The sequence below is a fragment of the Macrosteles quadrilineatus genome, unplaced genomic scaffold (genome assembly GCF_028750875.1).
Source record: "Macrosteles quadrilineatus isolate MER2022 unplaced genomic scaffold, UCM_ALF_1.0 Scaffold_3__2_contigs__length_128488019, whole genome shotgun sequence".
In the NCBI taxonomy this organism is placed as follows: domain Eukaryota; kingdom Metazoa; phylum Arthropoda; class Insecta; order Hemiptera; family Cicadellidae; genus Macrosteles; species Macrosteles quadrilineatus.
The window spans coordinates 106,784,208-106,810,298 of NW_026542596.1; the positions used below are offsets into that span (position 1 = coordinate 106,784,208).

At 34.6% G+C, this 26,091-nt stretch overlaps 1 protein-coding gene across 2 annotated transcripts; it reads left to right on the forward strand.

The window, feature by feature from the left end:
- Nucleotides 1-99: 99 nt before the first annotated feature.
- LOC128990999 (dynein regulatory complex protein 1) lies at nucleotides 100-25,788 on the forward strand. Of its 2 annotated transcripts, XM_054413699.1 has the most exons (17): nucleotides 100-322; nucleotides 1,752-1,878; nucleotides 4,502-4,706; nucleotides 5,633-5,826; nucleotides 7,663-7,872; nucleotides 9,281-9,420; nucleotides 10,725-10,941; nucleotides 11,296-11,434; nucleotides 14,770-14,942; nucleotides 15,136-15,266; nucleotides 16,323-16,415; nucleotides 17,872-18,011; nucleotides 18,792-18,896; nucleotides 20,518-20,623; nucleotides 21,167-21,348; nucleotides 23,341-23,432; nucleotides 24,811-25,788. In XM_054413699.1, the coding sequence occupies exons 1-17, from the start codon at nucleotides 189-191 to the stop codon at nucleotides 24,928-24,930; spliced, it is 2,508 nt and encodes an 835-aa protein (XP_054269674.1). In that variant the 5' UTR covers nucleotides 100-188; the 3' UTR covers nucleotides 24,931-25,788. The 2 variants fall into 2 exon arrangements, with proteins under 2 accessions (XP_054269674.1, XP_054269675.1); XM_054413700.1 differs by lacking the exon at nucleotides 18,792-18,896 and having other exon boundaries at nucleotides 101-322.
- Nucleotides 25,789-26,091: the final 303 nt, after the last annotated feature.

Below are 26,091 nucleotides of genomic sequence, written 5' to 3' on the forward strand. Positions count from 1 at the left end.
GGTTGACAGCAGTTTGTTTACAGAAGAAGAAGAAGTGCAGTAAATTAAATTTAATAAATTTCAATTCCCAAATAAATACTCATAGATTACTAGATTAGTAGCCTAATAATAATTTAATTTGTATACAAACAATATTAGAAAAGAAATAAATTTCTTAAAAGAGTTGGTTGTAATTTTGAAATTATAATATGGAAAGTTTTTCTAAAAGTGAAATTGTTTCAAATTATCACGAGGAACCCCAAATTACTTCTCCTGACCCTGATGAGCGTATTGTTGCAAGGAGACTCAGAATACAGAAAAGAAATGCGGCGGCTCGCAAAAGGTTTGTAAGCAATAATTAGCCTACTCAAATCAAACAAATCTCTTAAAGGCTGTTTATCAACTATTTAAAATTAGTGAGAGTCAAGTGTTAGGTACCAAACTAATTACAAACATATAAACAAGGACTGTTCTAGAAGGTATAGACCATATTTTTGCCAGATTCTCTACAAGTTAGTCCTCGCAATCCTAACTGGGGGCAGCCCAAACTGACCTGCTGCAGGTCAATTGCCAGGTTGGTTCTGCACGACCCTTTTACAATCCTATTAGGTAGCAACGTTTTCTGTGAACTTAGTTCAATATTTTATTAGGCTATTTAACATTAAAAAATTACCTGTAATCGGATGTATTTATTTACTTGTTTACGTTAATGACATCGATTTAACAAACGTTTTCGTCCCATTTCAAACAGACAATGTTTACGATTTATACTTATGTTGTATGTACTTATTTTATTTATAAGTTAATGTAATCTAGCTTAAAACCTGTAAAACTTATCCGTAAAAACAGAAATGTTTGTAAGCTAACTTAATTAAATTGATGTATTTTTACTTAGTTAAAGTAAACCAGTGGCGGATCCAGAGGGGGGGGGGGCGAAGGGGGCGACCCCTCCTCCTCGGGCAGTAGCCTAGTGCATACTTACACATTGCGTAAAATAATAAGTTGTCACACTACTTAACTTTGGACAAAGAAATGGGTATAAAACTGCCATTTTGGAGACTTTCACACAAATTTTCAGGGGGGTTACTCCCAAACCCTCCAGACCCCCTGGTTTGCCCCTCTCCCTTGTGCCTCATATTTAGATCCACCACTGATGTAAACAAGTAAATTAAAACATCCTATTATAATTTTTTTATTTTAATATTGAATTAGGTAGGGCATTCACGGAAGCGTCTCTAATAAGTTTGGAAAAGGGTCGTGAGGGACCAACCTGGTAACTTAGGTAATTGACCCTGCAGGTCAGTTTGGGCTGCCTCAAGTTAGGGTGGCGAAGAACGAAGACTATTATAGTAAATTACTTAAGGGTTGGGGAGTCAGTATTTCTAACTTTGATATGCTAGCCTACAGTGATTTCAACTTATTTATGTTCAACGGTTCCACCATTTTACGATAAAAAAAGTTAATGATATAAGACAGCAAGATTTCAAAATAAATAACAACACTAAGCAATAAATAAATAGGCCTAACATTAAGTTAATTACTAACTATAACTGAAGCTTAATCTATTTAACAATCTTTTCTCTAGCATTTAGTTTAAAAACTAATTTGTAAACTGTAATTATTTCCCCTAAAAGTTTTGCAGAGTGTGCTGTCGCGAAACACAGAAGTTTTGTGGTTCATATTGAATACTATTATTTTAGGTAGGCTTGTACATATAAACATTATTTTAAAACTAGTAATTTAAATATGCTTACTGTACATTTTTAATCCAGACTGCAAGCTGTGGAGGATAAAGAAGAAGGTCTTGATGACGAAAGTAAAGAGGAAACTGTTTTGGAAAAACAGGTGGAGAAAAGCACAGTTGAACTGTTGACTTTGGCTCATGAAGGAAGAGAATTGGTAAGTGTCAGACTTTAGCTTGCACACAATACTTTCTTTGACTATTGATGGAAGGAGCAGACTTCCCATTTTCATGTTAATACTGTAACTTAGCCAGTTTTAGAATCAAATTTGACGGATTTGGATTTAAGCTACAGTAGACTCTCGCTCATCCGAATCGGCCTTGTCCGGACCCCGCTAGTCCGGATCAGCAATCGTGATTTTTTTTTAGCGGCACAGTAGGTACAGTAGTTAGTCAAAATCCGAGATAAACAGGACCAAGACTACCTCGGATAATCAAAAACTCAAATAACACCGCGGTAAAAATTATTACAAGGTGAATTGCATTTGCCCGGCTATCAATAAGTACTGTGGACCTGGAACAAAATTGAAAAAAACTGCTATAACATTTGCTCGACTCTCGATAGTCCGGATTTTTCGTAATCCGGACCGGGCGTCCACCACATTAGTCTGGATGAGCGAGAGTCTTACTGTATTAAGTATCGATTTCTGTTGAATACGCAAACTTTTATAGTTTGCCAAGCAAAATTAGTAAATAGTTATTTAGTAAATAGGCCTACTATAAGCAAAACAGTACCAAGCCGAAACAAAAAGAAAACTTATTGTGAACTAAAGCTTCCTTTATGTCACATCGGGTAAAAAAAAAGAAATAAGAAAATCTAATTTTTTCAGCCTCAAACCTGCGAGCAGCTTATGTTTAGTTTGGATAAATGGAAAAAATTTGGTCATGCTAGTGAGAATGTCCAATGTGTTGATGATTTGTTGAAAACTATTTTAACAAAAGACTAAGTTATATGGGAGAAAGTTGAATTAGCAAACAATATCAGAGGAGCTCTAATACCAACCAGTTTAAATAAGATAGGCTATATTTATAAAACTAGGTGGCGTTTGCAGACGCGTCCACAAAATTAAGCAGAGACATCATGTCATATATTGCCATTGATCCTCACCATCAAGCTTCAAAATTATTTTTACTTACAATATGAAATTGAGAAGTTTTGTGTGGGGATTCAATTTTAGGGTGATCAAAATAGCTACATTTTATTTCCCAGTGAAGAGAAGCATTTTTTTTTTTTTTAACACAGATGTTATAATAAATGGCTTTTTGAGACCTACATTTACATTTTAGGCTTAAAACGTCTGGGATGGTATATTTACTTTTTCTCAAAGAGGGCGGTACAGCTCAGATAGTGATAATATTCAACCCAAACAGTTTCGGCTTATACAATATTGGTTACTGATAACTGTCTGACAGTTAAACTTCATGCGATGATAAGTATAGAATTAAAACACAAAACATTCTCTCATATCCCAAGACCTCCAAAACAAAAAAATCAATTAGAGCAATATATTTAGTTAAACAATTGAACATGAATACATGAATTTTATTGGATAGACAATATTAATCTCAACAAATGTGAACTTTTCAAACTAAAAGCATAGACAAATAGAATTAAATATAGACCGACAGCAGTGCTGCGGTCAGTGTAGGCCTATAAAAATCGTTATATATCAGTGATACTAAAGGTGATCTTCGAGTAATACTGGTATCTTTCTCCAGACCAAGCTTTTGTTAATGCTCATCAAACGTTCTTTTGGAAATACTGGGTCGAAAGCAGCCCTTCTATTATTTGGATGCGGCTCACAGCAACATACGTCAATCCAGCACTGAATTACGAGTATGGTCCAATATCAATAAATATATGGTTCAGGGCCAGGTCTTGTGATTTGTGAATAATTGTAAGAGAGAAGGCAGGTGTCAATGGAAATTGTTTTCAGGTACACTTAATGCCACGTTTTACAAATTTAGTTACAATAATGAACATAACATGGGACAATCGGTACCACATAATTGTATAATATTGGTCCTCTATAGTTATTAATTCAACTAATACACACAAAGGCTGCATGTCCAAATGTGATAAGAATTCTTCATATTTGTAATCTGAGGATGTGTTCAAGCAGATATTGGCATCTAATCGGAACACATTGTTGCTGCTATTGAAGGTTTGTTAATGGCACAAATTAATGCCACAGGACTTTGTAGTTTATAAGTTTGTAAGTAGTCAGGTCAACACATCTTCTTTTCTTGCCGTGATACGAACAGCGTTGCAAAGTTCTGATTTTGTTCATATTTTTTATATGAATCGTAAAGAAAAGAATCTATAATCGTCCTCTGTTATCGTTCTATGAGCAATATAATTAAAACATTACACAAATACTTTCTAAATAACTGGTGTAAATACCTGCATTTATGTGATCAATATGTTGCTAAATTGTAACCGGTTTCGACTCACAAAGGACTCATCGTCGGGCCAGTACAGATGTCTTCTTGTTTTATTCGAAGGTCGTCAATTCATAATAAATAAATACATTTAGCACGTATTTTGAACATAGAAACGAACATTCATTGTCGAATGAACATATATCGTCGCTTAGAATTATTTGGATGGAACGCGAACAACAATATATCGTTCCATAGCACTTTTTGGGAAAATGACGCACAACAATATATTGTCACATAGCACTAAAAGGGTTAAATGGTAGGACTATTAGGTATGTACTCAAGTAGATTCATGCTTCATAGCCTATAGCTTATGATACTTATTAGCTTTAATTTCAGATAACAAATGTTAGAGTAGCTGCTGACTCCCATGAAGTCTCGCGTAGATCGGAGCAAGCTGAGGCAAAGGCAGCGAGACTCAAGAAACTTGAAGATGAAGCTAATATTGCTCAGGAAAAGTTTAACAATATTAATGAGAAATGGGAAGGAATTGCCATACTTAATGATCCTCTGGACTTGCATCAAGAAACAGAGATGCAGAGAGGTTAGTGGAAAAATCCAAAACATCATGAAAAAAATGACATCTAGATATAATTTGTACATATTTAAGTACCGGTAGTTGAACACCTGCAAGCATGACTATTAACCTTTTTTGATTTTAAAATTTCACACAAAGTTGGAAAAGATGAACTTTTTATTAATTATTAATTATATTATATCATAGGCCCAGTCTCCTTTTTGTTATATGGACAAGTTTGGCATTTTTATACTAGTTTGACAAAACTGAGTCTACTTTAACTAAAAATTACAAACATTACATCATTGGACAATAGATTTTGTTATGTACTTAACACTTGAACATGCTATGAAAGTAGGTCAACTACAAAAATGTATAAGTCGAGAAAATAAATTGAAGATTAAGAAGAATTAAAAAAATAATCTCTTCCTCTTGCATTTTGTTAAGTCATTCTAAATTGATTTTTAATTTTTTTTTTGTACTCAAACTTTTTTGCCTGTGGTGTATTTAAACTCATAATTGAAACTAAACTTCATTCTAAAACTTAACTTCAAACTAAACTAAAATAAAAAATTAAAAAACTTAAACTAAAAACTTGTGAAAATTGTAAGAGATTTTGCCTGCATCTTAGACACCTATATTTTGTTGTTGTTGTTAACTTAAATGGGTCAAGATATCATCATCACTAATATCCAAAGGCAAATTTGCATGGTCTGAACATGGGCCTCCAGAACATAATTATTTTGCTCTAAATTTTTATTTATATAGATAGTACAACCATTATCACAATGTATGAATTTAGTTTTTGCGGATCCTCTCGCTCAGCCATCGCCTAAAGACTATAATTATTAATGGTCAAGTCAGTTTTTATTTTGTTGTGTCACATTTGTGTGCAGATGCTTGCTAAAACATGCGATGTCAACCATTCAAGGCAAACAACTATTTTGTTCCAGAGAAGTGCAAGGATCTGATATCACAGAAGGATCAGCTGATTGCAGAGTTAAAGGCGGAGTTGAAGTCAGGAGATGTCAGGTTTATTAAGGATCAGCAGAAACAAGCGGAAGATATCTCGTTGCTGGTAGAACGGATTGACAGTCAGATTGCTATCATGAGGCGTGCCTACCGACGTGAACTCATATTAATTGAGGTGTGGTGATGTTAAAACTATGTTTCCATTCCAATATTTTGTAAAACATAGTATTCTGAATTAGTGTTTTAATAGCTATTTACCTTACAAGTGTAGTAAGAGCGTTTTTACATCACGCAGGTGAATGTTGTGCAACGAGCGGAAGCAAGTTGCATAATTTACCTAAGTGATGTAAACACGCTCTTGCGTAACGTGTATCGTACAAGATTTTACCTGACCCGACAATATACAGGAGGTTACAAGCAATATTTTTAATTATCCATTTCACTCATCTTCTAACAGTAACGTTCATTTACAAACAAAATCTAGGTTATGAAAATTCTTCAAAACATTACAATAAAATTCAAGCGCACAGCTGATTTCTAGCGTTGAACGTCGTTGACTCCATAGAGGTATATTTTTTAAGTTAAGCACTCAATGTTATTTAAATGGGTTTCATTACCTCACCGAGTGAGTTTTGTTCAACTTTACCTCACTCGAGAAGTAATGATGTTGTATACATCACGCTTGGGATAGGGAAGTTTAACATGGCGGGTTAGGTAAAATACTTTTATAAAAGGTCCTTTAAAGTGTGCAGTATTACAGAATGCACGCGTGTGTGTAATGCCAGTTTCCTGTTGCTGATTATTTCAATAGCATAAATCCACATACCTTCCCAAGGCTCGTTTTTTTTTATCTGACGTGCAGTATTGTCCTTTTGCATATATGTTTGAATATCTTTTCCTATTATTAGGCCTATTTAGATTAAAAGTTTCAGTTCATCATGATAATTGAATCTCGGATTTACATTACCTCGTCATCACATATGTAGTAATTTATCTATTAGAATTATAATAGTGATAACACAAAAGTAATATTGTAACAGCAATATATTTATGTCAAAATTGAATGTAAGTGATATATCCATGTATTTGATATTGTATACGGTAGTATTTTCACTTGATGTTTGCGACTCGGTTCCTGCACTCAAGCTTTGCTTCGCAGGGACCTAATTTCAGAGTATTTTGTGTAAAATATGTACTGTATATGTAATGTTTATTTTTCTGAATAAATTGAATTAGAAACCATTGCCGACAGGCCGCCACCGCCCTCCACCACCCACCACCGCTCGAGCGAACACCATTACCGCAACGATACGTTGTACAGCCATCGGTCTCGGTGGTGTAGTAGATAGTGTATCGGGCTGATGATATCGAAGATACCCGGTCCGAAACCCACCGGAGGCATTAACTTTTTGATTAGATTTTTGTAGTTAAATTAATATAAATTTAACCTACAAACGATACGTTTTGACAGCGACAGTGATAGAGATGACAATTTCCCACGAACACTTCGGCTATGCACGGTATGATGCGTTCTGCACGGCGTGCTGGTGGGCGGTGGCGGTCTGTCGGTAACGTCTCGTATTGAATTGAATTGAATTGAGTAATATATACCATATATCAAACCATATATATACCATATATATATTGATGGCATATATCAATTGAAGACAGCTGTACACACTACATACCACATCCAATCAATGTTTCAGCTGAATTTCCGAAACAAAGATAACTAAATACAGTATCTTACAGGGGTCGTATGTCTAAAGCCAAGTGAGCAAAATCAACATCTAACTTTCTCACATCTTTGTTAAAGGGTGGGTTTAATCAGGAAACATAAATTCTCTTAAAGCATTAAATGTGTCTACAAACCATACCGTTAGCAAAGTTATGGTAATCTTTCAGAATGATTAAGAATGATGGCTAATAATGCAAGGGAAGTAGTGTTTCCAAATTCCTCATCTAAAATGTTGTAACTTAAAGAGGGATAGAAGTTTTTTGGATGTTTCAGCAAGCAATTGACATTGAACGCAAAGAAACGATGGAGCTGAACAACAAGCGATGGGAATCGCTTTACAAGCAGCGAGAGGAGGACGAGATAAACAACCTGGAGCAGAGGTTTGTGGCTCTCTCGGAACATAATCAGCTGATGCAAGATATCCTCATACACCACCAGGAGAAGTACCGAGCCACCAAGATATCATTGGAGAAAGACATTCAGGTGAGTCTGTTTAGCTATTTGGTGCTAACTCCGCAGTAGCATTGACTCTAAATGTTGAATACTAAGTAGACATCCCATCTATATGGCAGTTATCACCAGTTTTTATAACGTACTTATGAGCTTGCTTTCTTGTCTGTTTGGTACAAATTATTATCAATTATCAATTATCTATTATTATCAATTATCAATCATTGAGATGGGGACACCACCTAGGTGCATATTTTAACCCAAATATGAGTGAAGGATGAGTGTAGAATGGTTTGTGATGACCTGTGTAGCTTTGTTACTGACCAAGATCAGCGGTTTCATTAGTTAGGATCATTTATTTAAAGCCCAATGCCCAAATAATTTAGTATATTGAAGCGTTATTATGCGCCTAATGGTTACGAAGAAAATTCCAAAAAAACTGTAAATTTAAAATTCCTATGTTTTTCTTATGGAGAATAAGTAAATTGTTGTAGTTTGCTTGTTTATGATCATATTTTGATCAAATTTGGAAAATGCATTCATTTCATACTAAACTATTAATTTTAAACTTTTTTTTACTAACATTTTACAAAAAAAAACACCTTTTTGCCCTCCCTGTTGCAGCAAACCTAAGTATTCGCTAAACTAATGTTATTTAAATAGGGAATAAACGTGATATTTTTAAGGAGACATTTTAGTGTAGATCCAATCAGGCAAATGGAAATTTGCTTAGTCTGCAGGTTTGCTGTGGCGGAGGTATTTTTCCTTTGTACTGTGTTTAGATTGTGGCTTGATTTTAACATATGCTATGATTATTTGTTTTGCCGTTATTTTGTAACCATCATGGCATCCATAAGGCCAATGTTAAAATTTAAAATCTTTGAGTTACTTTTAAATTATTAAGTTATCAAAAATTTACATTGGTTTTGTCTAAGCCTTCCAAACATTTGACAAAACAACCTTGGCAAGTTTGGCTAAAACATGTTCAGCCGTTATTGAGTTAATTGTTAGAAAGTTTGCATTGAAGACGATCCCAGAGAAACTTCGCTTCGCTCCGCTCAACTATTAAATAACATTCCGACACATTATAGCAGATGGTGAAAATTAGAAGATTGAGGTAGTTAGAGGATGTGTAAGGAACAGAAATAGACCTGATGTTGAAAAAAGTGTGAAGAGGGCAACCAATAGAACAATGGCTGAAGAGAACATCTTGACTTAGATGGACTGAGAAAGTGAGGAAAAATCTAAAGTAGTTAGAAACAACATTTTAAGATGACACGGGAGAGGCGGATATTGGAGAATATTGTTGGCCAGGCGAAGAATCTCTTGTAATTTGTGTGACAACAAGATTGAGGGTAAAATAAATTATTGTTGTCATTTAAAATAAACAAAAATATAGCTCTAAAAGTCCCTTATATTTTCTTTGTTGTAATTGTGGCAGGTTCTTCAACAACAACTTGAACAAGTTAAGGCCATATGTCTTCTGAACAAGGAAAAGATGGAGTACAACTATCAGGTGCTGAAGAAACGGGACGAGGAGAGTCTGCTGATACGATCTCAGCAGAAGCGGCGGATTAACAAGTAATCAAACTATAGTTATTAACTCATTCAACCAATTGAATTAAATTCAATAAATTTAATTTTGAGTGTATGAAAAAAGCTAATAAGTCTGATAACTATATATATATCATGCAGTTTTAACCACTAATTTGATGTCTAATATTTAGTCAACAGGTTCCGATGTTGTTTACAAAGCCAAACAACATTTAACCAGGGGTGGCTCCAGAATATATTTTTGGGGACGGTGGGGGGGGGGGGGGGGTCATTGTTTAGCATTTGGAGATTCAGTAACTCCCTCCACTCAAAATTTATTTCAGTAACGTTAATCATAAATGTTGTACATTATAGGCTTTGAGTATTTATTTATATTATTATTTAATAATACATTAGAACTCCAATTATCCGAATCAGTTGGGACCGGACCCCATTAGGATAATCAAAAATTCGGATAGTTGGAGTATTAAAAAAAAAATAGACTGAGTCATGCCGAGCTTTTACTATTGCCATCGCAGAACGGAAAATTTACAATTTTGCCGCGATTGTAGAGTACGATTATGATTTTCTGTGACCCCGGGAGACGATGATGGTTTCAACACGACCGTGACATATATTTAACATTTTGCCGTGATCCCGAAAAACGATGATATTTCTGTGATCGCGGGAGACGATGATGGTTTCAACACAAACGCGAGACAGGTTTTGGATTTTGCTGCTATCACAGCTTCTGCCTTCTTTATAACGATTCTTACTGTGTTCTTAAATTATTTTTGTAAGCAATTTGGATAAAAGGCAATTCGGATAGTTGGAGTTAGGATAATTTGAGTTCTACTGTAATAACAAATTATTAATTAGGCCTACCAGTACCAAATTTAAAATCTTATTGTTATGTGAATATCGTTTTTAGACTTTTCCTCCGCTCTGTGAGCCACTACTGCATTCAACCCAATGATATCTTCATTTTACCTTTGAAAACACTACACATTTTCAGTTATTTATTTTTAATAATTGAATTAAGAACGCTTTTGGCTTTACTGTAGCAATAATGATAATAGTTAGATAGTGATATTTTTTTGGGAATCCTGATATTAATCATGATGTACGTTGGATTAAGGGCCTTTATATAGGCTTCACAGTAAAAGTTTTCTCAAAAGAAAAATGTTTATTATACTTGGAAATTTGGTATAAAATCTTTTCAAATTTGGTTTGATTTTTTAACATATAGTGGTAGAGAGGACTGCTAGTACTAACTTTGCCTCACAAATAAAAGCATGATTCCTTTTTTGATTACATGTTTAAATATTGCATTACTTAACTCAATACTACAGATTACAGGACATAGTAACAACTCTTCGCCGTAAGATTCAAGCGATGGAGCAGAGTACACAAGTAGAAGTGAAGAGATTGACATCGGAAGTTATAAAACTGCATAGAAACATCAAAGATATTTTAATGAAGGCTGAACATTTCTCTTCTGTAAATGAAGCCAAATACTTTCAGCTGTGGAAGTTCAACCATGATTCAGCTAAAAAGCTGTTAAATAAGGTTTGTGGTTGCTAGTTATAGTTTTAGATCATCTTGTTTTTTTACCATTACAAAATGGTATGATTATTTCTAAAATGACATTTGTACTTTTTCTGCCATTGGCAGTTTTTTAATGTTAATTAATGGTACGGTAGAAAAACCTCAGTCTTGTTCCCAACTAACTTCGATCTTTTGATAGAATAGCGTCATTGGTTGATGACAAATATTCTCAAGGTCTAGAATTCTGTAACCAGAACCAGATTTTTAGCCGAGCATTTTAACCACTCAACTGGTCAGACAAATATTTGTATCTATTTACAACCATCATAACTTTATAAACAAACACTAATGTTATAATGCATTTTATGGTTACAGGTCCTCTCAATCGACAGACTTATTTATGAGCAACAACTGGGCATTGAGTGGCAACCACCTCCAACAACGTTTGTGGCCAAGAAAGATCTTCCATCCTATAAATCGGCCGTGATGAAGGATTCAACTGATAAAATTGAAGGTATTTGAGAATATTACAGGAGCACTCTTGATGTGTACCATGGTCTCTCGCTCGTCCTTAGCAAAACGCAGATCGTGATCCTGACCAAGTAGCGGATTGACACCATTGAGCCTTTGCAGTTCGCGGCAGTAGAAATCCAAAACATTTGAGCTGCCAACTACCTTGTTATGGTCATGGTGGGCAATAAGCTAAGCTTGCAGGACCAGATCATCTGTACAGTGGCCTCTGAGTTGATTTTTTCCTAAGTCAAAGGACCAGGAAGAACAAAGGAGTGAACCCATACATACCAGTTCTGATAGGAGAGCTGGGAATAGGAGACACGGGTAGCTAGACCAAGCGACTGATTGAGCAAGTAGCACAACTTCTTCTGCTGCCCACATATGGCTGCCTAGAAGCTAAACCATGTAGGGCTGTTGTTGGTGGATGATGACAGAGGGTGAGGATAATTGGACCTGTGTGACACAGTTTGTCCAGAGCGTTCTCTGCCAAGAAGATTGACCTTGACCGGGATGCGGTCTAGATCATATAAGAATTGAATGCCAGAAACCTGAGAGCTTGGGTCACACATTGAACTGACCTGTAGTAATGTGACAAACAATCTGTGTCCAACAGAGTAGAGGGGGTTTTCAGTGAGTAGTCCGATAAATTCAGGAGTTTCACACTACAGGTGCAACTGTGTGCGTAAAAGCATTTTTACCTCTTCTTCCTAAAATAATCACACAATAGGAGTTTTTGTTTGATTATTAGAGTTATAACTTCAGAAGAAAGGAAATGCATAAATTAGAATCAGAATAAGGAGAAAGGAAGGATACACAACTAACTCACCTGAATAAAGAGTCCCAGGAGGTCTATAGAACACATAAAAAGTACACATTAAACTGATATTTCGCCCTTTTTTTTTCTACCTAGAAAATTTTCTACCTCTGAAGAAGCCCCTGAAAGGGGCGAAATGTCAGTTTAATGTGTACTTTTTATGTGTTCTATTGACCTCCTCTGACTCTTTATTCAGGTGAGTTAGTTGTGTATCCTTCCTTTCTCCTTAATAATTATTCCAAAGCCAAGTTGCTTTTTTCCTTTAAAAAAACTAACCCACTTATTAGGATTTTGGGCAGTAAAACTGCTGTAAAACAAGACAACAACTTTTTGTATGGGTGAAAAGAAATAGCCTTCAATTTGAAAAATAATCAAAATTCCAAGTCTGCCTGATTTTAGAAAAGGCATTCTTTTGGAGATTGAACTGTGTGTACTAGTGATGTGTCAAAACCAAATCTCAAATCTCAAAACCATCAACACTTTGGAAAAGTTTCGGTTTTGAGATTCGATTACCGAGTTTTGAAGTTCAAAAGTTTTGAAATAGGGAGTTTTGGCACTTATATTTTAGAAAATGATGACATTTTTGTGTCATTATTATTAACATTGTTTACACACAAGCTAGTAGCAATCGAGCAAACACATCTCCATTAACACTAATGAAACAAGTAAATTGTATTCTGAACTGCAAAAGGCATCTTAAATACTGGAACAGCTTAGAATTCAGTTTCATATCGATATTCGATATTTATTAAAAACAAAGAAATATTGATCACTAAATGTTCTAATTAATGTAATATTTATGTTTATTTCAATGTCAAGAGTTTCATTTATTTTAATGTTAGTTGTTTATAAAAAAATATGTTATTTTGGGTTTGAAGTTTATGTGTCACATTTATGTTATTACCTATATCTGGATTAGGAGTCTCTTTCAGTTTTGATCGCATAATCTCATAATCATAATGAAAATGTTATCATTACCTGTATTTTTTATTTTTTAGCAACCTTGACCAAGTTTTGCGTTCAAGTTTTGAGATTCGAGATTCGGGATTAGATTTTTTTAGTTTTGTTTTGGTTTCAAGATTCGAAATTTTTGGTTTTGACTATCGCTAGTGTGTACATCTTAGTTTAAGGGAGCGCACAACAAAATATAAAATATAACATTACATTATAGGCCTAAATATAACAAGAGAGGGAACTCGCTGAGATCGGCACAGAAAGTATGGCAGGACTAGCTGTGTTACTCACTTTTACCCATAACTGACTCCAAATTCAAATTCCTCACTATTATTATTTTAACACCACTGAAATCTGACACTATGTTTAATCTCAATAATTTTAAATAAAGATGATTCTGAATATGTATTAGATTTGGAAAAATCTAGCTACTAAAATATGGGTCCAAACAATAATTTTAAAAATTTCAAACATTAAATTTAACTAGTTTACATGTTGCTCAAATTCGAGCAATTGCAAAATATTACCTAGAAGTTATTTTAAAACGAATAACAGTCATATTTACAATGAGTTTAAAAGAGTCAACTCAAAGATTACCGGTGTGTAACTCAGACCATGTTAACTTCGTTATTGATAAACCTAAAGCATTCCGGCCGGTTTTCTCCTTCTCAAAATGCCTCGCTCTACAGGCAACACAGGTCATTGATAGAGGGTCAATTGAGAACGAAAAGTCGTTTTGGGGTAGTGTTAGGGCGCATTTGTAATATAATAGTTGAGATTGTCCAGGGTCAGGTGCTGACTGTGATGAGTTGAGCCATAGATAAAACATACTCCCTTGGTAGTCTATTAGTCTAGGTTGGTTAGTCTATGGTTAAGCCTATTTCGCACCACCTGTAGCTGCGGTCGTTATCACGATTGTCGATTACGCCTCTTGTCTATGTTTCGTTGTCGTCGCGTCGGAGGCATTTAAAAGAAAAATAAAACGACAAATAAACAAATTATAGCTACACAAAACAACTATAAATGCACAAATTTCAGTTACAATCGTGCTAACTCGATCCGTCATAGCGACATAAAACAACGATAAATACAAATTTAATATAAATTTAAGATACAACCATACTAACACAATCCGTCTTGGGGGTTATGTTTACACAAACTCAAACAGTAAATATAAATGTACTCAGTGCGTTTCATTGAATTGAAAAATAAATAACAGCAATTAAATTATACAGCTGATCAAAATGTAAACAATTATGTTCTTCATAAGGATAACATGGGAACTTTCAAAGCCACTGGGGCAGAGCCCAAGGGGCTTTTTCGAAAATGTAAGGCCAGTTTGCAAATCTACGCGACACGCTCTTTCCAATGAGACGTCAATTGATAAAATCGGTTAAGAAATGGAGAAGGAGTTCAACCGACAAAGTTTCATGTAGCGTATTAATTATATAGATTGTCCTTTGCACTCAAAAATACATTACAATAGGCTGCCTTTTGTTTGGACACCTTTGGACCTTTACTGCACGTAAAGGAAAATATTACAATGTATAACAATTTTATCTGTTCAGGAGAACAGCTGAGGGAGGAAGGCAGCAGGGGTGAAGAAGAACAACTGTTGAAGCACATCTTGGAGTCTGTGGCTGATCGGTCGGGCTTCTTGGTGGAAGAGCGACTGAATGTGTTACTAGCTCCGTACACTAGAGAACAGAACACACTGGTCCGCATAGACAACGTGTTCAGTGTCAGTAAATATGTTTTTATTGATTTTTTGTTCTTGTCTTAAAACGGCTATCACATCATGTACAGTGATTGCAAGTGAAATCCTTTACACTTACTGATTAATTACATTAAGGGTAAAATAACATTTTTCATAAGGAAAGATAGTCACATGTTCTGTTATGGTTAGCTTGTTTAGAGTCTTGTTGTTTGCACAGGCCTTGGGAGTGTCCAGACAAGAAGACATTGAGTTGCTTAGGAAGACAATGAAGCCTTACATAGTCTGTGTGACGTGTCATCCCATCTTGAAGGCTGTAAACCCTGTCTTCCACCCCTCCACTCCACCAGCGTGAGTATTTTCAAAAGGTTTATTTTTTGAAGATGTAATAATTGTCGGTTAAAATAGTATTGAAGTCGGTGAAACATCAGTGAATATGTACTGGAAAGAAACATACTATAAATTGTCTCCAGCTGTTCTAAGGTGGAAAATCTCTAAGTGTGTTTAATGTATGTTTCCTCCAATCCCTCCGAAGTTTTTCTTCCTTTACCATGTGCCATTTCATTCTTCTTTTCTTCACAAACCTCTTCATCACATTCATCTGCCTTTATTTATGTATCTATTTCTCCGAGGCAAAACGCCAATTAACAATCATATTCTTACAAATAAATACATAAGTCCTTCTTCTAGAATCTCCTCTTGGCCTTCTTTCCTCTATCACCATCAATTTCATTTTTGTGGGATTCTCCCTCTTTTAAGTGTGTTATTTCACTCCTCTCAAATATAATAACCATCTTATTTAAGCCTTTTTTAAATTTTTCTCAAAAGATGTCTTCAAACTCGCCGTCTTAAGATCTCTTCATTACTAACTCAATACCACTTTTTTTCATTCAACCTCTACTAACTAAATTTCTTCAGCTAGTAATCTCTTCATCTCTTTTCCCTTTTCCCCCCACTTTCCATACTTCTGGTCCATAACTACCTTTTGGTCTGTAGTATAGGTATCTTATAAATGGATTTTGATGCTTTCATATGTACTTTATCTATAGTAAGTGCTTCATATTTTGAATGAACTCTTGAATGAAGCTTCTTTCTCAGGCTAGTCATGATGTCACACCTCATCTTCCCATCACTTATCAACATTGTACCCAAGTACGTAAAACTAACTTTAGTAGGTCCTCTTCCTCCATAAAAAATTACTCCATCTCTCAACATCACCATTACCTCTTTCTGGTCTTAACTGATTCTCAACCCTCTTCATGGTGCAACCATGCCATTCTTGACACCCTCAAAACATCACGTGTCCTTATCATTTACCATAAATAATTTCATAGTCAACATGTAAAACATTTATCACAGTACATTAAGATATTGCTTTTATTTTTGACCGTGATATATTTTTTCCAGACCTTTAATCTCTGAGGATAAGCTGAAGGTTCACGTCTTTGAAAAAGTTAAAGAAGTTCATGATGAAGAAAAGAAAACAACCACCAAAGAGAGGTAATTTCAACAGGCTTCTTCCATGTAATAAAATATTTCAAATGCCGTCAATGGTAGTTCAGGCATATTTGTCCCTTTTGTTGAAAAATTAAAAGAGACACACTCATATTCTTTAAGTAATATACATCTTTTTTGTGAAGACTGTAAGTTAATCTTGCATAGCTTAAACATCGCCGTATTTATTGCATAACAACCAATTAACTGAAAGCAACAACTTCAATCAATTCTTGGTTTTGGGTTTTTGTTAAAATAAAAACCAGTAAAACAGACATCTCTGACTCTAAAACCAACTGATCCCTAATTTAATTTGACCATTTTGTATAAAAACATTAGGTAACAACTTTTAAAGTTCATTAGCACAGTAAATAGTTCTACATGTTTAGTAGTTTATGGTAGACAGTAAAATAAAAAAAATTCAAATGTTTTTTTAAACGGTAGCTGAGTGGTTATAGTGTTCGCCTAGTAATAAAAAAATCGCCTGTTCAATCCTGAGGAAAGTTGGTAGCTTTTTGATGGTTCGAAACTGGACCCAGCTGTTCCTGATCATTGGGCTTTAAATAAATGATCCTAACTAATGAAACCGCTGATCTTGGTCAGTAACAAAGCTACACAGGTCATCACACACCATTCTACACTCATCCTTCACTCATATTTGGGTTGAAATACGCACCTAGGTGGCGTCCCCATCTCAATAATTGATAATTGATAATTGAAACATTATAGTGTTCGCCTAGTAATAAAAAAATCGCCTGTTCAATCCTGAGGAAAGTTGGTAGCTTTTTGATGGCTCGAAACTGGACCCAGCTGTTCCTGATCATTGGGCTTTAAATAAATGATCCTAACTAATGAAACCGCTGATCTTGGTCAGTAACAAAGCTACACAGGTCATCACACACCATTCTACACTCATCCTTCACTCATATTTGGGTTGAAATACGCACCTAGGTGGCGTCCCCATCTCAATAATTGATAATTGATAATTGAAACATTAAATTTATGAACAATATCTACGTTGTAGGCCTGCATGACACTATGTACCATTGATGTTTCACAGCTATTATCTAAAATATATATACCTTTATTATTATAAAGCAATTACTTATGTCAGTACATTTAGATTTTTTAGTGTGCTGCCAAATACTTTGTTTCAAGTTAAAGTGCCTGCCACAAACCACCGTAGAAATAGTTTTTTTTGGGAATCTTTGTTCTAAAAAAAAAGTAAACTTTTTGTTTGTTAGCCTTATGCATCAATTGGACCTCGCCGACAAGTTTTTTTTTTTTAACTTGGTGAGGCCAAGCTGTTGTAATTCATATAGTAAATATATTTGAATTTGAATTACTATTAGGCCTGCACTTTGTTTGAATCTATTAATTTTTTATGTTGTCATATTTCGCTATTAATAGGACACCTAATTAATAAGCTGATTAATATGTGTACCTTGTGACATATGGCCAGACCAACAGTTAAGCACGGAACAGTATTTCCGGGGGTCAGTGACGACATCTTAAGCAGGGATTTTAGCCAGGAAGATTCCTTCTTGGAAGATCTGTCAGAACAAACATCTAGCAGCAGATCTGGGACCCACACAAGCAACAGTAAGTTTATTGAACTAATTCTGAATTTGGTGTTTTGAAATATAAATTTGAAATATCTCAGTGCACACTATGTTAAAGAGCAAATGACCTGAAAGTAAAAAACATACGTTAAAATAACACTTATACATATATTTACACTTATACTGTTTTCTCGCAAGACGGTAAATACATATAAAAGATGGTAAGTGGTGATCAATTTCGATCATCAGATAGAAAAAGTTACACAGCAGGACAACGTCGGAAGAAATAAAAATAGAAAACACCAGATATGCTACATTTAGTTACACAAAGGATCGCTAACAAATTCAAGAAATATGGAGTATCGATAACCTTCAGGATTCAGAACACCTTGTATTGCGTCCACTCATCAATGCATGGCTCATGGACTAATTGGTTCTGATGATGATTGGAGTGTCCAATCAAAATCAATCACCACTTTCCATCTTTTATATGTATTTACCGTCTTGTGAGTAAACAGTATAAGTGTAAATAATAAATATATAATTACAATTGTTATTTGACGTATTTTTTATGGTTTCAGGTAATTTAATAACACGTAGGATGCTGATCAAGAAGTCATTTAAAGGGCAAATGCAATATGAATATATGTATTGTTTTTGTGCTATGAGATATATTATTTCTGCAAAGTATTTTACTGTAAACATTACCACACTAAAATAATTTTTATAAGAATCATTTTTAAGTATTGTGGAAATTCAAGAGTTAAATTGTACTTTATATATTATTTAATCTATTTTACTATTTCGTATTCTGTCGTAGAAGCAGCTGACCCCTCAGAGTTTACATTTTTCTCTGAGAAAACAGTCCAATCTCCTGTTCCTTCCCCGTCCGAAATCTCCTGTGAAATCCCTCTCCTTGACAATGGTAATTAAGCCTTAGCACAAGATACATTAAAAATAAAATAGCTCAATAACTAGGTACATTTAAAATTAGTTTTCAATTTTAGATACTACATAGAATTTAGGATCGTTAATTTTTGATAGTCCATATGTAGAATTCTCAAATTATTGTCTGTTCCATCTAGTTTGTTTATGTTTGCTAATCTTAAAAAAATAGTTCTCAAATTGTAGGGCAAATTTTACACAATGTTCTCTACTTTGGCTCATATCAGAGAACAAGAGGTAGGATACAAATATATTTTTGATTTAGAAATTAGTCTGGTGGCTGATTAAAAAGCAAGAAAAAGCTATGTCAGAACACAGGGTTTTAAACTAAGCATGTCACTTTAGTCTTTGAACAAGAAAACAAACCTAACATATATCTTTTAAGAGTTCCCGAGGGCTTGTATCTGAATGGAAAGAGTCCAATTTCGTTTAAGATACACACAACTTCACACTATACACACAAAAAATGGAATATTTCACTGTCACTGAAAGCTAAATTAAGGAGCCTATGTTACATTCTTAATAAATATCTCGTTATTGTTTTTACTTTCTCCCCCTATACCATAGTATATGGAGAAAGTATTGTTTTCGTCAAAATTTTCGAGTTTGAGTTTTGAGTGGATATATCCGTTTTGGGTCCCCCTGGACCCAAAAAAGTGGTTTTCAAAGTGATGTCTGTGTGTCTGGATGTGTACAGAGCTAGGGACTACACCTGTGGTCCGATTTCGATGAAATTTGGTATGTAGGTTCTAATCCATGGTATCTCCAGGCGTTTTTTTCATTTTTTTGAAATTTTGATTTTTAATGGGGATTTTCCCATAAAAACCCATAAAAAACCGGAAAAATCGGATTTTCTCGAAAATGGCCCGAACGATTTTGATAAAAATGTAGTATGTTGTAGCCCTTTAAATTCTGAACAAAATGGTACAAATACCATTTCTGTAAAAATTACGGTTCAAAAGTTATGGTAAATTATGTTATTTTCCCATAAAAAACCCATAACATAACGAAAAATAGGATTTTAGAAAAAAATCCGGTTTTATTTTAACATAGTATGTTATGGTCCTTAAAATTTTGATAGTTTTTTCATTTTTAAATTTTTTTTATTTTTAATGGGAATTTTCCCATAAAACCCCATAAAATAACGGAAAAATAGGATTTTCCCAAAAACGGCCCGAACGATTTTGATAAAGTGTTGTATGTTATAGTCCTTTATATTCTGAACAAAATGGTACAAATCCCATTTCTGTAAAAATTATGGTTCAAAAGTTATTGTAAATTATGCTATTTTCCCATAAAACCCCATAAAATAACGGAAAAATCCGATTTTCACAAAAATGGCCCGAAAGATTTTGATAAAAATTTAGTATGTAGTCCTTTTAATTGTGAACAAAATTGTATAAATCCCATTTCCGTATATTTACTCTCACCGCTTACACATGATAAAGGTTGTTGACAAACTTATGGGAGAAAGTATGTGTCAGAATGCTGATACCGTTTATTTTTTTATCAGTTAGGTGTAACCAAAGCGGGCATTCATTATCTGCTAATGATTTAACCAAACCCTTTTAAATAATATTAATCGATTTCAATGATTTCAGTGGAGGAAATGGAACATGACCCTTCCCATGAACAGTCTATCAACCCAGTGTTTGTGCTCAAGGCATTGAGAGAATTTGTTGAGAAGTTTCAAGCATCCAACCAAAGGTTAATGTCTAAAATATGTTAAGATGAGGTTTGTCTTGGAAATAAAGTGAACTATCCATTTAGCTGTTTAAGTACAGCAGTTATTAGAGTGCTCGTTGTCTGCAACGAGGTAGGTCAATTTCCCATGGAGAATAAGCTAAGTGAAAATCCAGTCAGGCAAACAGAAATTTGCTTAGTCTGCTGGTTTGCTGCGGTGGGGGTATTTGCAGCTTTTGCTGGAATATCAGTTTATTTGTTTTGTACCGGATTTCACATTACAAGTTTCTATGGACATATTTTGTTCTTGTACTTACATAGTTTTGCAATTAGCAAATGAAAACATTAACCGACAAGGCAAATGAGGACTTATTTTATATTTAATAAAATATTTCATAATCCTATGTGGGAATTTACAGGTTAAGCAAGGATTTAGTCGATAAGATGACAATGATGAGTTCTGATCAAAATCCTTAAAGATTAACAATAATTTATTGTATCGGATTGTACATTCAAATTTATTTTCCAAAATTTACTGCATGAATGTAATCTTTTACAAATGTTTAGCAAGAAAAAAACAACTACGATAGGGCAAAGGAAAAATGAGAGAAAGTCCATTTCACAACAGTTAACAGAAGATGATGTGAAGATGTATTGGGAACAGTTTCGTTCGGCTTTTCCCCCAGACAGAGAGAGGCTGTGGGATTGTCTACATCTAGGAATGCAGCAATACCACTCCGTGCTTCAAGGTGGGCTTTTGTTACATCCCTAAATGTATTCCTTTAATTATTTCTTATTGCCTGTTTATTTTATAGTTGTAAGTGTCTCAATTTCTGCCCATTTGCTGTAGGCATCCACAATTAGGAGAAAATGATGACCATAAATTGGTCCAGAAAAATCAACATGAACTCTTTGCATAGGCCTTGAAGGATATTTCCAGTGGTGAACTGGTGCTAGGGTGATTCATGCTGTTCTCGTTGACATCCCGAACAATTTAAGGCCAAATTTTCAATGTCTGCATCAGTTTTACCAAACATATGAACGAGCTAGTCCCTTCATGCACACTATGACTATACCCACATGAGATGAAGTTCTTGCACGAAGTTGTTTGAGAATCACAATACGATTCCGTTTTAATAAACATCCAAGCTGAATTAACCATTCTTGTTCAGAAGACATCGGGTGATGGATTGGTTCCCCTCTGATTAGTGATTGATAAATATCTCTAAGACATCTGAATCTGATTGTGTATTTTTAGCTATTTCTTCACCTGTGACAGGTACCTTAAATGTCTAACTTTACTTATTGCCTGTTTATTTTATAACCATTATCAGCTGGTTTACTTGTTGTGTGTTTACTTGTTTCCTTTGTTTTTAATTTGTGTTGAATAAAGTTGGTTGGTAATTACTTTGATAAACACATTGAATTGGTTCTAATAACATACATAACATATTTGTATGTTCTTCCTGAACTGTGGCAACACATCCAATCATGTCCTGTCACATCCAGGTGTGTCCAGTTTTTTTTTTCAGACACATTCATCCTAATTAAGTTACATCATAGATAAAACATACTCCCTTAGTAGATTTGTCATCCTTATGAAACAGCTGAAACCAATTTTATTGTTAGTTCTGTACGTCCAACTGTAGAGGTTGTGTTTTGTTTACAATTTGTTTCTTGTTATTTCAGTCATTTAAAACCTCATTTAAGATTTTTAGAAGAAGATGTTTCAATTTCAGAATTAGAATTTCCATTTAGCAGGATATTAGAATCATCAGCATACAGACTCATGGATCCGTCACTCCCAGCAATAGCCCCAGGCAATCCTCTACTATAACAAAGAAAGAGTAGAGGGCCCAGGATTGACCCTGGGGGACTCCATATCGTAGTGTCTTGTGCTGTGATTGATTTTTTTTTCAATGTAGTTTATTTTATAATGTTCTATGATGTCATCCACTTCAACAAACTGGTGTCTATTTTTAATATAGGATTCAAACCATACAAGTTCTTTATCGCGGACTCCAAGCTCATTTAAAACCTTAATTAATTTATTGTGCGACACACTTTCAAAGGCTTTAATGAGGTCTGAGAATATTCCTACAACCTTTTTCCCTTTATCAATTGCATTTACTCTATAAATTTTACACCTGCTGTTACTGTGGATTTTCCTTTTCGAAAGCCATGTTGCTCTTTGTCTAGTAACTGATTGATTTCCAGATATCTAGACAGCTGAATATAAACTATGAGGACTTACTGAATTTCACTTGTGTTGCTTAGTCTATGGTCACATTTAGTAAGGAAAAACTATGGAAAGAATTTCAGATACAGATAACCTCTGAACTGGTCCATAGAATTCTAGTCCATTGACAACATTTAGGTGGTTTAATGGGAAGGTTTCCTGGGTTTCGGACCATTTTCTTTTATCTCAATCTGATTAGCTGTTGTTTCAAAGTTTGGGTGAGGTGGAAGCGTTTCTCTCAAACCTCCTAAATCTTTTAAATGGAGTATAGTTGTGGTTTTTTTTCGAAAAAAGTATTTGTTTCTATCTCCCAGTTATGATGAATCAAAGACCCATTTCTGTCTCAAGAGCAACTTTATTCCGCCAATCATATACCATAGTATAATGGAAAGCATTGCTAGACGTAAGTTGAAAATTCCCTCTTTTATCATTTTTTAAATGTATACTCACAAATTTTGTAAATAATATATTTGCTTTAGCCTTACACTTGTTATATCTTCAGAAAGACACAAAATGAGTTCAGAAATTGAGCAGTTGAGAGTGCAAAACGCAGACCTCCGACGCCTTCTACAGAAGTATGCTTTGCCCAACAATGTAAGTAAGCACTGGACTTCTCATGGGTCAGTTTGTTATTTGAAGTTTTAATAATGTTGATAAAGTTAAATCAATCTAAACATCTAGTTATAAAAAGGAAAACATTTGATTCAGTAATACATGTGCAAACTGCCAGACTACTGACTACTTTTGTTCTTTGGTTGTAATTTTTTAAATACAGTTGAGCAAAAATTAATGAATCACCTTGTAATCAATAGCTCAGAATGAAAATAATTATTTTGTTAACAAGATCCGATCTTTTTCTATTGATGGCCAGTAATCAAGCTGATCTGGTATTTCACTACATTCTACTCTTATCCTACATCCTTCACTAAAATTCATATTAACTCGGTTGCTACAGACGTTAGAAAAATCCAAACCTAAACCTTTGTTGACACATGGCATTGGCGTGTATCCTAGCTAATATGGCACATTGTTGAAACTTCTCCCGCTCTTGGGTTTTTCTGATATTTTGACACTCGTAGTTTTAAGTTTTTCCACCTGAGAGAGGGTGTTGCCAAGCAAATGTGCATATCAATTATTATCAATTATCTAAGATGGGGACGTCACTATGTGCGTATTTTAACCCAAATATGAGTGAAGGATGAGTGTAGGTGTAGGATGAGTGGCGCGATCTTGTAGTCTTGTTAGTGACTAAGGCCGACATGTTCCTTAGACACAGCTGTTAATTAATAGCCCATACAGCTAATGGCAACTAAGGGACCTACAGTTTATTGTGGAATCCGAACCACATTTTTTCCTCGTAATTAACGAATTGGTCTAATTATTAGGAAAGTACTGCGGATAGTCGTATTACTCACTAGTGCGGACGTTAATCCACACCAGGGAGCATCGCATCCACAGTGCATCCCTATAATTATCCACAATTCGTGACCTCCTAGTAGCTGGATTACAGGACGACGCCACCCGTCCCAGTCAAAAATTTTAATTGAACTATATGGTTTAACCCAACTGTATCCATATAAAATTTCCAAGGGTAAAATTTAGTGTTTTAAGGTAATAAAAACAACTTGTTTACATTTAAAAATAATTTTTCTGTTCCTTAATGTGACATGTAACTGCTAAACCAAGATCCATGTATATACATTATCACATTCAAAGGAGCTTGTCATAAAGTAATAAGCTTGAAAGTGAACTCGGGTTTAAGCTTAATATTGTGAGGAAGTTTTGGTACAATTAAATAACAATTGAACTTGGATTTGTAATTATCTTCAAATAAGTTTTTTTATTTTTTATTTTAATAACTAACCATTCCGATTGATAAAATCAATCCTCCAAACAAATTCAAATTTATTCTTGGATTATCTGTTAAATTTGCATAAAACTGCTGAGATAAAAGTTTTTTGGTGTTTCACAGATGAAACCGATCAAGGGTCCTCGTCAGAGTTTGCCTCCGTTGTCAGCCAAGACCCCGCCTGCCCCTGCCACCACACCTGCTCATCTCGTACTCACCTTCGACAACAGTTCTCGGCTGTGAGATAAAACAATGTAAGACGGTTCATGAGAAAATCTATTTATATTTAGTAACAGACATTTGTGTACCAAATCTGCTTCTACATCCAGCAAGATTGAACGAAAGTCAATGTAAGAGTGTCTCAATGTCTGTTCAGTAATATAGATGGCGTACTTGAGTTTTAAATAAATTCAAAGTGTAAAAGTGCATAGCTTACTCTAAACCGTCAGCATTACAAAAATACTCCTTTAAAGATTCATCATCCTTATGGAATAGCTACAGAACAAGTTCATTAGTTCCGTCATTGAATACAAAACCCATAAGAAGTGCAATACCTTTGTTAAAAATTCAGTCTGGGAATATTTGAATTTCGGATAGTTCCTGTGGCAGCCACCAGGTAGACGGTCAAGCCAGCTGACTAAGTGAGAGAGAGTGAGACAAAGAATCGGCTTAGAGAGAGAGAGAGAGAAATAGAGTATCCCTGCCACCGCACGAGCAATCCTAACGGAGGCCAAGCGAAGGTCATTTTGGTGGCACGATCCCAGTCTGACTATTCTCCATAATCATTTTGCTTCTTAAAAGGGATTGTATTCATTGGTTCTGTCCAGGTTATAATGTCAGTCTGTTTACATTTTGATTTATATTTAATGTACTACAATAATAATAACGCATGGAAACAGGCTTCATATTTTTCAATAGAATGAGAAGTCTACTACTTGCACTATTCATTGTCTATTTCAACAGTTACCTTTCAACTTTTTAAGAATGAATTATATTCACTGGCCTGTCGAGGTTGTGTTGTAATACAGTTTGTATAGAGCTGATCTTGCAGAGAACAATGCAAAGTAGAAGCAGGTAGTCCAATATTTACTGAAAAGAAAATGTTTTAATACTAATCAGAACACACTCTAAATATACAGAATAGAACACGCTTTAAATTGTCTTAATTCTATAAGGTCGTATGTTTCATCCATGATGTTATCTGTTGGTATAGCGTTATTGGTCTATCTATGTTAATCTAAATTTTAAAATATTAAATTTGGCTTTCAATATCATGTGATTTCACCTCTACAGACCTTATGTTAGCTTTATTTAGCTACAATTAATTATACAATTAACAATTAATTATAATTAATTATACAATTAATTAATTGTACAAGGTATTTTAAGCTAACATTACCAAAG

Coding starts and splice junctions, on each gene's coding strand:
- LOC128990999 (XM_054413699.1), top strand. CDS start 189: ATGGAAAGTTTTTCTAAAAGTGAAATTGTTTCAAATTATCACGAGGAA. Junction 4,707..5,632: donor AGAAACAGAGATGCAGAGAG/GTTAGTGGAAAA, acceptor ATTTTGTTCCAG/AGAAGTGCAAGGATCTGATA. Junction 11,435..14,769: donor TTCAACTGATAAAATTGAAG/GTATTTGAGAAT, acceptor TTATCTGTTCAG/GAGAACAGCTGAGGGAGGAA.